The sequence below is a fragment of the Melanerpes formicivorus genome, unplaced genomic scaffold (genome assembly GCF_026170545.1).
Source record: "Melanerpes formicivorus ecotype bairdi unplaced genomic scaffold, bMelFor1.0.p_v2 SCAF_16, whole genome shotgun sequence".
Lineage (NCBI taxonomy): Eukaryota > Metazoa > Chordata > Aves > Piciformes > Picidae > Melanerpes > Melanerpes formicivorus.
Genome location: NW_027142368.1, coordinates 8,351,154 through 8,365,310, shown reverse-complemented (window position 1 = coordinate 8,365,310; position 14,157 = coordinate 8,351,154). Strand labels below are relative to the sequence as shown.

At 38.0% G+C, this 14,157-nt stretch overlaps 1 protein-coding gene across 6 annotated transcripts in view; it reads right to left on the bottom strand.

Annotated features, from left to right (window-relative positions):
• The window catches only part of SBF2 (SET binding factor 2), a 199,015-nt gene that overhangs the window by 59,063 nt on the left and 125,795 nt on the right, over positions 1–14,157 (bottom strand). For all 6 annotated transcript variants that reach the window (XM_068148006.1, XM_068148008.1, XM_068148009.1 and 3 more), the window contains exon 17: positions 525–593. In XM_068148006.1, the coding sequence (XP_068004107.1) occupies positions 525–593 (69 nt within the window). The remainder of the gene's footprint in view (positions 1–524; positions 594–14,157) is intronic.

Genomic DNA, 14,157 nt, shown 5'->3' with positions numbered 1-14,157 from the left:
GCAAGTATAATTCTGGAGCAATCTTCATAGCGGCCTATTAGAAGATTTCCACTGACATCAATCAATTTGTGACCTAATTGTCGCCTTCCAGTATCTGAAAGGGGCCTACAGGAAGGCTGGGGAAGGACTTCTCAGGATATCAGGTAGTGATAGGACTAGGGGGAATGGAATGAAGCTGGAGGTGGGGAGATTCAGGCTAGATGTGAGGAGGAGGTTCTTCACCATGAGAGTGGTGAAACCCTGGAATGTGTTGTCCAGGGAGGTGGTCGAGGCCCCGTCCCTGGGGGTGTTTAAGACCAGGCTGGATGAGGCTCTGTCCAGCCTGATCTAGTGTGGGGTGTCCCTGCCCATGGCAGGGGGGTTGGAACTAGATGATCCTTGTGGTCCCTTCCAACCCTGAATGAAACTATGAAACTATGAATTTCAGAATAAACTTTCCTACCTGCCATGTATCTCCTGTCACTTCAACAATGTATGTAATGTAAGAAAATACAAAGCTGGAGTGGTTTTCAATGAAAACTTACCCTATAAAAAGCAGTCATCAGGGGTAGCAACGCTGCAGCAATGCTGTATTCTTCTGAAGATGAACAGTCCTTCAAGAAAAAAAATATGAAGGCAATAAGCAAAACAATTTTCAGTGTTATGCATTGTAATTTCACTTTTACCTTATGGAGTCCCTCTGATATCCTTCCCATAGACAAGGTAACTTTCATCACTTGCCATCATGTAAGAACACTGCAAGCATGTGTACATACACATACCTCCTCACAACTTCTACTAGACAAGTATTGCTATGATTCTTCCTATTTCAGGAATTTACTAGCAGCTTTCTCACTCCCATGTTTGAAACATCTTTTCACCAACATAATAGACATAAAAAAGAAAGTATTCCTTGTCCAGGAAACAATAAAAAGGTAACTTGCTTCCATTTGGATCAACAGCTAATCTGACTAAACCAGAATTGATGTTATGACCAAAGAACCTATTTTCAACGAGTTTGCACAAAGAATTGACATTTATTTGATATGAAATTATCTCCTCCACAGCCTGTACAAAAGTTTGGAACAAGGTTAACTTTAAAAGAGGAAACCCCACTGTCTTCACTGTCTCAGAATGCCTTATTCAACAGTCAAGTGTGTCACTTGTATCTGTCTAGGCTGAAAAGAGTATGCCAAAGTAAATCAACTAGTAATTGCATGACGAAAATACTGATTTTATTATGGAAGACTTTTAAAAGAAACCAGAATTGGAATGTAACTTAATATTTAAAAAACAAACTACTTGAAATTTTAAGACTTTTTTTTTAGGTGACTGGATTATTTTCATTAGCTTTTTTTTTTGTCAACACTGAAGAACGCAATAATGCCCATAGTTCTGCTAGACAAACACCAAGACATTTCCATGTGAACAATTAATTTCGATACTTTTAATATTCATTCTCATTCTTACAATTCCACCAACTCAAACCACATTCTTACTAACTGTAACATCTAACCTAACTCCAAAATCGATGTATCTATGCCAGACTTTTCATTGATACCCTCATCTCATACCAGAGCTCTCCAAAACACAGCACTGGCCAACTGTGACAGCAGAAATAGAAAACCTGCATTACAAGAACAATTATATTAAGGATCATTAATTAGGATGTTTATATTCATCTCAGCTCTTTCTTAAATGGCTGGTGAATGATCATGGAGCAAGTTTAAAACAATAGACAAAAACAACTCATCACAATACTACTTTGCTTCTCATTACTTTACAAGTCAATATCATCCTTTGTGATTTTCCAATAGCAATTACTTGATCATCTTTTACTTTAATCGAGCTCATGGTCCTGCTCTGGCAGGGGCACTCAAAGATCTCCAGAGGTTCCTTCCAACCCCTAACATTTTCTGATCCTGTGATCTAAACAGAATAACAATGTCCATACACAGTAATATAGTTACATTTAGAAAACTACTTACAGGTCTATTTTGAAAAGGTACACAAGTTCACAGGTGCAGAGGTTTATTTCTGCACGGCTCCTGAAGGTTTTAAACATGTCTAACTCTGCGTGACTATGTGTATGCTAACTGTGCATGGAAAACAAAAGGGAGGCAAGTACTCATACTTTATAACACATTTCAGTTTGGTACACACTAAGAAAAGTGGACACTGAGAAACTCTATACAAGTTTCAATGAAGCCTTTCAGTACTGTGACACTTATATAAAAATCCCAAATTGGTTTGCAAGATGTCAGAACAGTAAAGGCTAAAGGACATAGCCTCAGCTGCTTTTCATTTTCGGAATTATTTCCTATTGTTATCCATGTCCTTAAGCTCCATTTGGAATTTCACACATGTATTTGTTGTTAAATATAAAGATATGATAAATACTGTTAGTACTTTTTCACTTATTCAGAAAACTTCCCATTTAAAATGAGACTTCACAACTTCTAGGAATGTTCCATGGTTTTCAAAGAAATACTTATTTCTGCACGTGCTTATTTTTGCCCTGGTGTAAAATGATCCGTCTTCGTTGTTTCAAGTTATCTATTTAATCCCTTAGCTCAAATTATTTGTAAGATTTTTGGCTTTTGTCCAAAATATACATAAAAATATCTTTATGAAAACTGAGCAATGTATCTTCACCTAGAGAGCATTCAATATTCCAAGAGCTAACATATGTCTCAAAGATATATATCATCACCACATAAACAACACAGTAGATTATTTTTCCATTCCTTCTTGCAAGTATGAAATTCTCCACATATTCTTTGTCAGCAGTAACCCGTGGACTTGTAGTATGGAAGTATTATCTATATACCTATTTTTCCTTCTCCACCCTATGACAAGAAATATAAAATTATCTCAGTTCGGAATAAAATGCAACACTGCTGGTTTAACTAAATTAACTAACCATTTCACTGCTTTGTAGCTGCAAGACAGAATGCCATAATTAGGTAAGAATTGTATGCAATTAATTTAGGGATGAAGCAATCCAGCTGCCTTACATATAATAATGTCTTTATGCATTGTGAAAAATTTATCCTACTACTCCTATAGATATAGACAACAAATACCATAAAATATTTAAAGCTATTCTCCCTAATTTGCAGAAAATGAAGGTGAAACATATATGGGGAAAACAAAAATTACTCTCAGAAAATTAATTTCCTAAAAACAGTGGGTTGTGTCAGTGCAATACAGACTTCCACCATACCATGTGCAGTGTGCTGCTTTGAATCCATGACTATAGATTTGCCATACAATCATATATTCAGATAGCTGCTGAAGTCTCTAGCAGATTTTAAGTATTACAGAAATTCATGCACATTTAAAATAGATTTCCTATGCTGAATTGACAAGGCAATAACAAAATGAGAATATTTTTCCTTATATTACTTATTTTGACAACACATGAAATTTACATTCTGCTCAGTTTAAATATGCAGCAAAACTGCTGGGTAGGTCTTGTCATTACAGTGCAGAACTCACAGCTAGGAAGTTAAATATTTTGACCACCTGGATAGACACACAGGACTGTTTAAGTGTGGTGAGGCACCTATGGCTTTTGGACTTGACTCCAGAACAAACATTGACCTAAAGCTTTGTTTGGAAAACAAGGTATTGTATTGTATGTCTTCATTAAGTTGAGATGCCCCCCACATTCTGGTCCTAGTGACGAACAGCTAAAAAAAGCTACCCTGGGCAAAGATTCCTCTTGATCTGCTACTGAAGGTTCTTTACACCGAAACATTCAAAAAGGGAGCACATTTTCTCTATGCAGTTCCACTGTACTTCTGATCTCACCACCAGCCAAAAGAAGAAACATTTTACTGAGAGAGCTGTTGAGTCTCATGTGTGTGTTGTGTCCACCCCTGGCCCCCCCCAAGCTCCCCCCCACAGCTTCTTTCTCAATAAATACATTTCCGTCTAGCCTTGAGATTAGTCATTTCCTCCTTCTCCTAACAAATCATGTTTAGGAAACCAGGAACCTAAATTTTTACATAAGTTACACATTCTCCATTGTATTTTTACTGCACCCCAAAAGCATCCAAACATGTACCTTTTTCTGTGAGGTATTGATAAATGTAAGAATGCCATCCCTTTCGTCTAAGCACATCTGAGTTTCTTTAACAGAAATGCCATGCATGTTTCTGAATACTGTCATGAGGCCCATGGCAATAAAGTTCAACATACTCAGGCTGTAATCTTCTCCCAAGGAAATGGTTGGGATGCCAAGATGCCTTTTGACTTTTATTTCACAGCAGGGCTTCATTCACAGTGACTCTGTCCAAACCTTAAACTACACCAGCTGTGATACAAGGTCCTGCACAGTAATTTGTAAAACGTATTTGACAAGCAATGTTCAAATGATAGGATACACTGAAATCAATCACAAAACAATGATCGATATCCATTATCTACTTAGCTGGAAAAGGGCAATTAATTCATAATATACCAACAAACTGCAGTGCATTCTAAAGCCCTCGCAGATCAAAGTACTTAGGCAGGGACTGCAAAACATAAATAAGGATACTTTGTAAACCACTTTACAGCCAGCCTGCCAATTGAGGAAAGAAACAACAGAAAATGCTCAAATATTAGAAGGAATACTAAAATATGTACAGTATTCCAGTATAGTTCGGTTATCTATTAGCTAATCAGTTTGCAAGTCCACAGCACACATTCTTATGCATTCTAGCATCCATTTGGTGCACAGCAGTGTCTCTTCTCAATTACAAGCAAAAATCACTAACTTTCAAACACGTAAGAATACATTCAGCTGGCTTAATGGCTTAATTAAAATTCTTTTCTTCAAGTTTCATGCGATTTTCTAATTTCATAAACTTTTAATAAGGATGTATCACATCATCAGTGCACATTCTATACAATTTTTACAACTTAACAGGAATTAACACCTTTAAAAAAATAAATCAGATTTCTATGGGTATGTAAAGCCATTCACTGAAAAGAGTTTTTCACTTTAGAAAAACATTGTTTATATAGAAGGAGAATTTTACATCTATCTTATGAAATGCAGAATGGACGCTCAGATAAATCCATTGCCAAAAGACTCTGGGTCTAGTTCATTATGAAGAAATTGAACAAACAATGGCTTATGAAATACAACTTGGAAGTAAAGCTCACTGAAAATTTTCCATTTAACAGCACGTGATAGAGAAGTAAGATTTTATTTATGCTAAAAATCCTTGAGGACATCATCCTAGAAAAAGAAAATGTCTAAATCCCAAAGTTTTCCCCTTGGGAGGTTTAGTCTCTTTACAAGTACCTTTTCAATTAGAACTGATTTTCTGGAGAAACAGAAATAAAACCTTGGGCAAGACCTCAAAGAAGGCATGGAACTAGTTGAGGGGATCTACAGGATAGATTGTAGGGAGCAAGTCCTCATAGAAGGAATTTCCAGACACATGAAGAACAAAAAGTTAATGTGAACAGAAAGCACAGACTGATCAATGCAAAATGGATCAAACTCTACAACAGATTGAGATCTGTAGATGAGGAGGTCACCTCATTCACCTTGGCCTTAACCGGGCCTTCAACCCACCAAACCAGGCTTCTGACACAGGCATCTTTGGTATCCTTGTAAGCAAGCTAGGGAGATATGGTCTAGAAGAAAGAGTGGAAAACAGATTGCCAAATCAGACTCAAAACAGTGGTCAATGGTTCCAAGTTTAACAGGCAGGTGATTATGAGTTAGGTTTTCATGGGCTGATACTGTGGCAAACACCACCCAGTAGCAATAGCAACCTGGAAAATGGCATGAAACGCACCTTCAACAAATTTCTGGACAACACCAAATTCAGGGGAGTGGTAAATACATTGGAGGGCAGGACTGCTACTAACTGGTACCACAGTCTGTCAGAAACAGACTGACAAGAACTGCCTGAACTTGAATAAAGACAAATGCAAAGTCCTGCACTAAGGACAGAGTAACTCCATGCAAAAACATAAGCTGCTTATGGCCAGCACCTGGAAGCACGTGCTGTGTTATACCTGTCAAACCAAGACAGTGCCCAAAAATATACAAAATTAATTATGTTGTTTGGTGGTTGTTTGCAGATAGCAGCAAAATCTGGACAGCATAGGAAGCTCCAAGGAACTGGTAAAAAAGATAAACTGCAATTGCATCAAATAGGCACTCAACATGAGAGGATATCAAAATATTATTAAATACCTTGACGTTAAGGGGGATAAAAGGCACTGTAAGAACAGGGACAGACAAAAGTGAACAGGCTTACACTAAGTTTCTCAAAAAAAATGTGAGATAGAGTAAAAAAAAAAAAAATTTGGAAATAATGCATAAGAATGATGGGAGATGGGTAAGGATATCTTGTACCAAGTCAAAAATGCCAAAGTCTCACCAAGAGATATGCTAATAGCAGGGGCAAATGACCAAAACAGAGTTTAAGGATCTCATCCAAGAGATGGAAACTGTCAGGAGAGTGCAGAACTAAAAGAAGCTCAGAGGAACTATGTAAGGATAGGAAGGGAAAACACCATGCTCAACCAGCACAGACAAAAAGTATTGGAGAGAAAGCTCAAGCAAATTTAAAATTATTTATAGAAGACAAGATTATATAGACCAAGTGCATCCACAGGTGCCCCTGGGAACCTACATACATATTTTTGGTAGATATAACACTGCCTCTAGAAACACACTTTTCGCAAACTGCCAGAAGTGGAGTCTCCTTTCCAGTATGTATTTGACATCTTGTTGCCAGACAGCTTCAGTTTTTCTGCACCAACCTTGATAGAGCAGCTTTGCTACAGTTTTGGCAGAAGCACCAGTTAGTCTGTGTACAGCTGCACCAAAGGACAAGAACGACGATGACCAGCTGCTTCTGAAAGAAGTTTTCTTGGATCAACTTTGTTCATGCAGCTCCATTTCTGGATTCATGAAACAAGTGTCAGCTGCTGGAAGAGGATATTTCTCAGATGACCTGCAATAGCTGCAGAATTTCAAGGATGACAAGGAGGAGTTTTGTTTGGGTTTTGAGGTAATTTTCCTTATTACAAGGTTGTGAATCTTTAATTCAGGCAGCAAGGGCTTTTCCATACTTAAGCACAAATAACACATTGTATTAGTTGCACTGGTAAATTTGATGGCACCTAAATCCCTTGTTGCCAACGCTGCTGCTAGACCTCTCAGTTCCTTAACAGAGTCTAGAATGTAAATTCTGTTATGTTTCAAAGCAGCTTGAACAACTTACAGGTTGTTTAATCCAAAACCCAACCTTTTAACTCACCAAAATAGGCTCATTCCACACCATGAAAGAATCACACTACTAAAGCCATTATCAGAAAGATCCCATTTTTATGGGAGAAAAAACTCCCAGTAAATGTAAGGCTTTATAAACTTGGCTGATAGGTATTTTAAAGGATAAATGTTTCATAGCAAAGAATACTTAAAGCAAACTGAAGAAATTGAAGGACACGTGTGTGATTTGGTATGAAGTTGCAGAGCTGTGTCCATCTTGATTAACACATCAAAATTCTGCATTCAAGAAAGGTATATATCCAATAGTTAGATACAGCTGCTGTCTCAAAGTATGCTAAACTCGATAAATTACATGAAAACAAGCATAAAAAGGTCTTTCTGTTTGGTGATAAAATTTATCAAGTATCTGGTATGCAATTCCAAAACTATTTTTCCCAAATTTTCAAAATAATTCATCATTGCCTTCATAGCACATTTGTTGTTTTCTGAGTGACCTTAAAAAGGACAGAAAAGTACCAGCAAAAATTCACCACTGTTGAAACAGTAACATGAAGGTGCTGCACATCTGATTTTGATGAAAATCTCTAGGAAATACCTTATCATTAAATAATGGACCCAAATCCTTTATCTTCATCCCAAATGATTAAGTACAGATATATCATGTACGGCAGATTAATTTTGTTAACAATTAATAATGCCATCATCACTGCAGCCAATACACAATCAGATAAGAATTATCCCCTCGTAATAGTAATGAAATTGATCAACACATTAGTTGAAGCTTTTGTATACCCAAAACAGTACAATCATTTCATCTTGGCACAGAGTTGACAGAAACAACACACTTAAAGATACAGTATTCTGAAAAGTATTATTATCTGTCAAGTAGCATACAAGTCCCATAAGGACAGCTAAGGTCAGCTGCTATATACTGACCACAAAACCGAGCTACATACTTGTTCGTTTTGTAAGTACGTAATTGTGCTTAACATTTTGAAAATTAAATAGGCATAGATGTGGGAATTTTTCAATTTTTGTTAAGATGGAAAATATGGGACATTTTCCCTCTTCTATGGGTTAACAGGGAAATGTGGCATTCCCTCTCTCTTAACAAGCATCTATCTTTCTTTCTCTTCATGCTCCCTAGAGAGTGTACTATCAGTTACTGCAGCAAAAAAATTTCAAATTGTCACTGAAATAATCCACACTGAGAAAAGATGTCAACCTACATTTTCAAGAATTACTTGGTTCAAGAGGACTTAGGAAAAAAAAGTCATTTTTCCCCCCCAGAAATCCTAATTCCCTTCTCCAAAAACAGTATTTATGGAGAACCTTAAAACCTGAATGGACAACATTTAACCTCAAAAATGTTTGTGGAATATTCAGAAAATTTCTGGCTGCAGAAACAATCTTTAATGTGCTCTTCTGGAAAACTATATCCAAGAATCTGCAATTCTCCCTATGGTTCTGATTACTCCTAGGTGATCTCAGATGAAGTGAATTTCAAATAGGCTATTGAAGGCAGTGATCATTTGTATAAAAGAGATCATCAGAATGCTGACATTTTAGTACACCTGTATTTACTTGTAAGCACAGATTTGAAGCGAGGAATGAAAACTGCTAATGGCCCGTTTGAGTAGACTTCAGGTGAGATCTTATCAGCTGAGAGGTGGGTGTGAAGATGAAGGTGCCAGTCTCTTTTTGGTGGTGCCCAGTGATAGGCCAAGGAACAACAGGGAGTAGTTGGAATAAGGTAGGTTCTACAGCATGGGGCGACACTTCTTTACAGTGAGGGTGACAAAGTGCTGGAACAAGCTGCCCAGAATGGTCATAGAGTCTCCTTTTCTGGAGACTTTCAACACCTGCCTGGATGTGTTCCAGTGCAGCCTGCCCTAGGTAATCTGGTTTTGGCAGGGGGCGCTGGACTCCATCTCTGGAAGTCTCTTCCAACTGCTAACATTCTGTGATTCACCCATGAATCCATATTTCATTAATAGATAATTATGCTTTGGAGCAGTTAATTACAGTTTGCTGGATGTATTTTAAGTTAATTAGTTCTGATTCCTACTGTTTTCATATGCAAGCTGCTATATGGTTGTATGGAACTTTTAAACCAAATTATCCTGAAGTAGTTCTTTGCAATGGGCAGGTGTAAAATGCATGGGGCAGTCCAAGTCTCTAAGTACAGCTGAAGTATGGGTAATCAAGGAAGCACACTGGTTTGGATTTTCTCTGCAGTTATGGTTTCCATGTTTTGCTCCAAGAAACACTGCTGAAAAAATCCAAGCCTACTGTCAGTTAAGTTTTCTTCATAAAAAAACAGCAACTAGCCCTGTAAGGCTAAATGGAGAGGGAATTGGGAAGGTAACAGCCATGTGTCATAGTCAAGTTAGGATAGCACTCTATGACTTTTTTACACATGTGATTCAGAGGCTGAGGAACAAATTGTGTTAACATAACTGCAGTTGTGGCCTGTGGCTTTTACACAGCACTACATATGGTTAGTATTTCAGCTATTCCCAAATGACATAGGCAAGGCTCCAAAATAGTCCATTAAAATAAATATTTTCCTTCACCTTTTTTTTTCCTTCTTCTTTTCACAAAAGCAATTATACCATTTAACCTCATAAATATAACAGGCTAAATCCCAATGAAATCTATAGTCTAGAATCTCAAATTTGGTCTGAAAATAAATTAGAGGCCACTTTAGTCCACTGACTTTGCTTGCATTAACATGTTTTTCCCTTCTTATGAAGAGAAACCAACAATTCTGTTTTGTCTCTGTTCTAATATGAAAATAAAATAAAATAATTCAGCAAAGACTTGACTTGGTTTAAGGCTGTGAACCTCAGCTTCTGCTGGCACACAGGTAAAATAAGAAACATGTTGTGGGTAGCATCCTATTTTGTACCATATTTTCCTTTAAAATCCTTCTAAAATGCCACATTAATTCACTATTTTTTGTTTGCCATATTAATGCATTTGTTAGAAGTTTACAGAAAAAAACTAAAAAAATCCATAACTGGCCTGTGTTTTATGGTATTGATCTCAACACCACACTTCAGTTTTGAATATAAGCTGCCAAAATTTCAATTGTTTAAACTAAAGGTTATACAAATATTATGGCAACCAGATCATTAGAAGACTTTGAATTTATTTCCATATTCTTTCTCTTTTAGAAATTACTATATAGGAAAAATGAGATCTAATGATCTTGCAGCCACCCATTGGCATGTTTTATGCTAATTCCTTCAAAACAAAACATTTCTAAGCACACAAGTCCACAAAATTCCTTGTAGAAGCAACAAACCAGTATTTTACCTGGAATGTTTATTCTAGTAAGTTAAATACCACCAATGATGAAGGGAGCACACACCCTCCTCACAGAGCAGAGCAGCATTGCACTTCAGCTGCTCTGCATCTCAGTTTAACAGTTATTTGAAGGGTGAATCACAGCATGGGAAGACCAAAGGCCAATTATTGCAGACAGGCAAGGTCTACTCATTCATTCTAGTAATAAAGCTAAATACACATGTTCTTATGGGTGGCCACAGAGATGCATTCAATTAATAGGCACAGTACATCAATATGGACATATATTTAACAGGCCTACATGTAATTAGGTACCTCTCCTGAAATGTACATTATATACATACATAAAATTTAAAATAAGACACAATTCCATAGGGTTCTTCCATATTTCTATTACATACAGACCTTGTAAAAACAGAAGTCACTGATTTCACATAACTTACTCCATTAGCAAAATGCCTATTATTTCCAACATCAAAAACTATTTTTTCCCCTTTATTTTTCTCTTTTTACCCTACCTTTCATCAGTCCAGCACTTTCACAGGCAGGCTGGAGAGCAACTACACAGCAGTATAACACAATTCCTAACCCAGACTTGCTCTATTTACAGCAGTGAGTAGCGTACAAGCACGTCTGCTTTTCATCAAAAAGACCAAAAATATTTAGAACACAGAGTTATTAGGAACAGTTGGCAACCACAAGGCCACAATTAACAGTAATGAATACTTATGAGCAGTCAGAGCCTACCATGTCAATGCTCCAAGAAGCTGCCGGGTCTCAGTAAGATACCTATGTATGAGCAAACAGCCATAAGTATGCCCTGCATTAACAGCAAAGGCAGGAGCACAACGCAGGCCATGTCAGGAGACATCCATTAAGTGTAAAGATTGTTCTGACTGACCAATGTCCCAGAGATGCAAGATCATAGCTCCAACATACCCATTTTTGTTGCTGGTTTCTTGCAAAGGCCTGGATTTCAGTTGTGTTGTATCCTGTGAGGGTGTGAGGGAGGCTGTGGGCAGCAGGGGGCTGTGGGGCAGCCTGGGCTGGTTACAGTTGGTCGCAGCCAGTTCCAGCCAGTCACAGCCACGACTGGAATCCTATCATGAGCCCCAAAGCTGTAACCAGCCTGAGAAGCTCGTGGCACAGCATCTGCTTCTTCTTGTATTAAAACAAATCCCCCACTACTACTTGATATTTGTAACAATACATTAGGCAGAGACCCTTTTCAAACAGGGCTGAATCTTGCTCAGAGAAATGCACAGAAATGTAACGAAGGTACAGTCAGTCCCCATGCCCTGGAGTTTAGAAAACAAGTACATCTATGATAAGCTATATTAACAGAAAAGAGGACATGATAAAAGGACATGATAAAATTTTTATTCTGGCATTTCCGATCACACTTCACATTAGCAGCAAGAGACCTGGGACAAACTGGGGAATTTAAGGGCAACAAAGCTGGTGAGGGGTTTGGAGCACAAGCCCTCTGAGGAGAGGCTGAAGGAGCTGGAGAAGAGGAGGCTCAGGGGAGACTTTATTGTTCTCTGCAACGACTTGAAGGGAGGTTGTAGCTAGGTGGGGGTTGGTCACTTCTCCCAGGCAACCAGCACCAGAACAAGAGGACAGTCTCAAGCTGCTCCAGGGGAGGTTTAGGCTGGATGTTAGGAAGAAGTTCTTCACAGAAAGAGTGATTGGCCATTGGAATGGGCTGCCCGGGGAGGTAGTGGAGTTGCCATCACTGGAGGTGTTCAGGAAGGGACTGGATGAGGTACTTGGTGCCATGGTTTAGTTCATTAGATAGTGTTGGATGATAGGTTGGACTTGATCTCAAAGGTCTCTTCCTACCTGGTTTATTCTATTCTATTCTCTGCAATCTCAAGCAGTATGGTAGCAGACATTTCACACCAGGTATGACAACACCAGCAACAGTATACGTGGTGGGATTTTTACTAGCATTTGTTAATATTCTGCTCTTAATCTACAAAGTTAATATACAGAACTCTGAAAAAACACCTGAGCTTTGTTTTCATGGACTCCAGTAAAACGAGAGAATACATTCTTTTTAGAAGACAAACCTCACATTCATGAATCTGTTGGAACACTAACAGAGGGATCTGCAATAAACCTGCAGAATGAAACCTTCCTAGTTTTGTAATATGTGGTACTGTTCCCAGCAAGACAAAGAGTTCAGTACATGTCAGTAAGAGTTTCTTGTTCAGAGGACACTTTCCAGAAATGGCCAACATATATCTTGAAACACACATGGTTTGCAGCAATTCCCATTATCAGTAGCAGAGATTTGGTGGCTGGGGAGTATCAGATTTCTTATCTACATGAGTAAATCAGCCATTTGAGACTGGTATTTCCCAGAGAAAGCCATCAGGCTGGCACGTGCTACACACCAGTCCCAGCTCAACCCAGCATGTACATTAGAGAGCCAGGGCTTTGCCCAATTCTATTGACTATGCCTGCCTGCAGGCCTTTTCTCCCTCTCACAGCTTTTTTTCAATCAGCTACTACATGCCTTCTGGCTACAGCAATATTTTAGTTGTATCTTACAGAAGTCAACTTAAATATTAAATAATATTAACAGAAAAATGTGACAAGACTTTTGGTGGTATGATTCCAACTCCAGTAGTTTAGTGAGGTCTTAAAGCAATACTGCAATCTAACTCTCCCCCAGAAACTCCACATTAATGTGGTATTTCCCTAAAGACTGGAGATCTCTCCAGTTAAGACCACATTTCTTAGTTTAGATTTGTGCACCTTTATAACAGACATTTTTTAAATTGCTTGGTCTTATGACCTACAGCTAACAGAATTCAAGTCCCCAGAGCAAAATGCTGACTTGCTCAAGGGTGAACTTAACCAAGTTCTCAATAATGTATTTTTCTCTTGAAGTGATGCAGGAAAGCTCTAGAATGTCACACTTCACTTTGTTCCAAATGACAGTCAAAAAAAGTATACAGTCAAATTATAAATCATGCTTTTATCTTAAAATCACCTTAAATAATTTCTGAGATGGAGAGCCTCTAGATAGTAAGCAAGTAAGCTGCATGCTTTAGGTTTGTAATCAGAGGTGACAGATGAACTAACACATATACAATATTTAGTGCACTTACTCAATTTTCAAGTGTATTATTACTTACACATTGCAACAGTGTATTCCATTTTATCTGTGAAAACCTGCAGTAGTGGCATATCAGTTCTGTCAGTTCAATTTGGCTTTTAGGTTACAGGGGTTAAAATACCAGTCTCAATCAAATTCCTAATTTGATACAATAACTTAGGGACAACAAGAGGCAAATTATAACTAAATATGATCCCATTACAAATTAAATATTCAATTACAAATATATATACACACAAATATTACATTCTCAAATAAAGTAGAATAGAATTAACCAGGTAGGAAGAGACGTTTGAGATCGAGTCCAACCTATCATCCAACACTATCTAATGAACTAAACCATGGCACCAAGTGCCTCATCCAGTCCCTTCCTAAACACCTCCAGTGATGGTGACTCCACCACCTCCCCGGGCAGCACATTCCAATGGCCAATCACTCTTTCTGTGAAGAACTTCTTCCTAACATCCAGCCTAAACCTCCCCTGGAG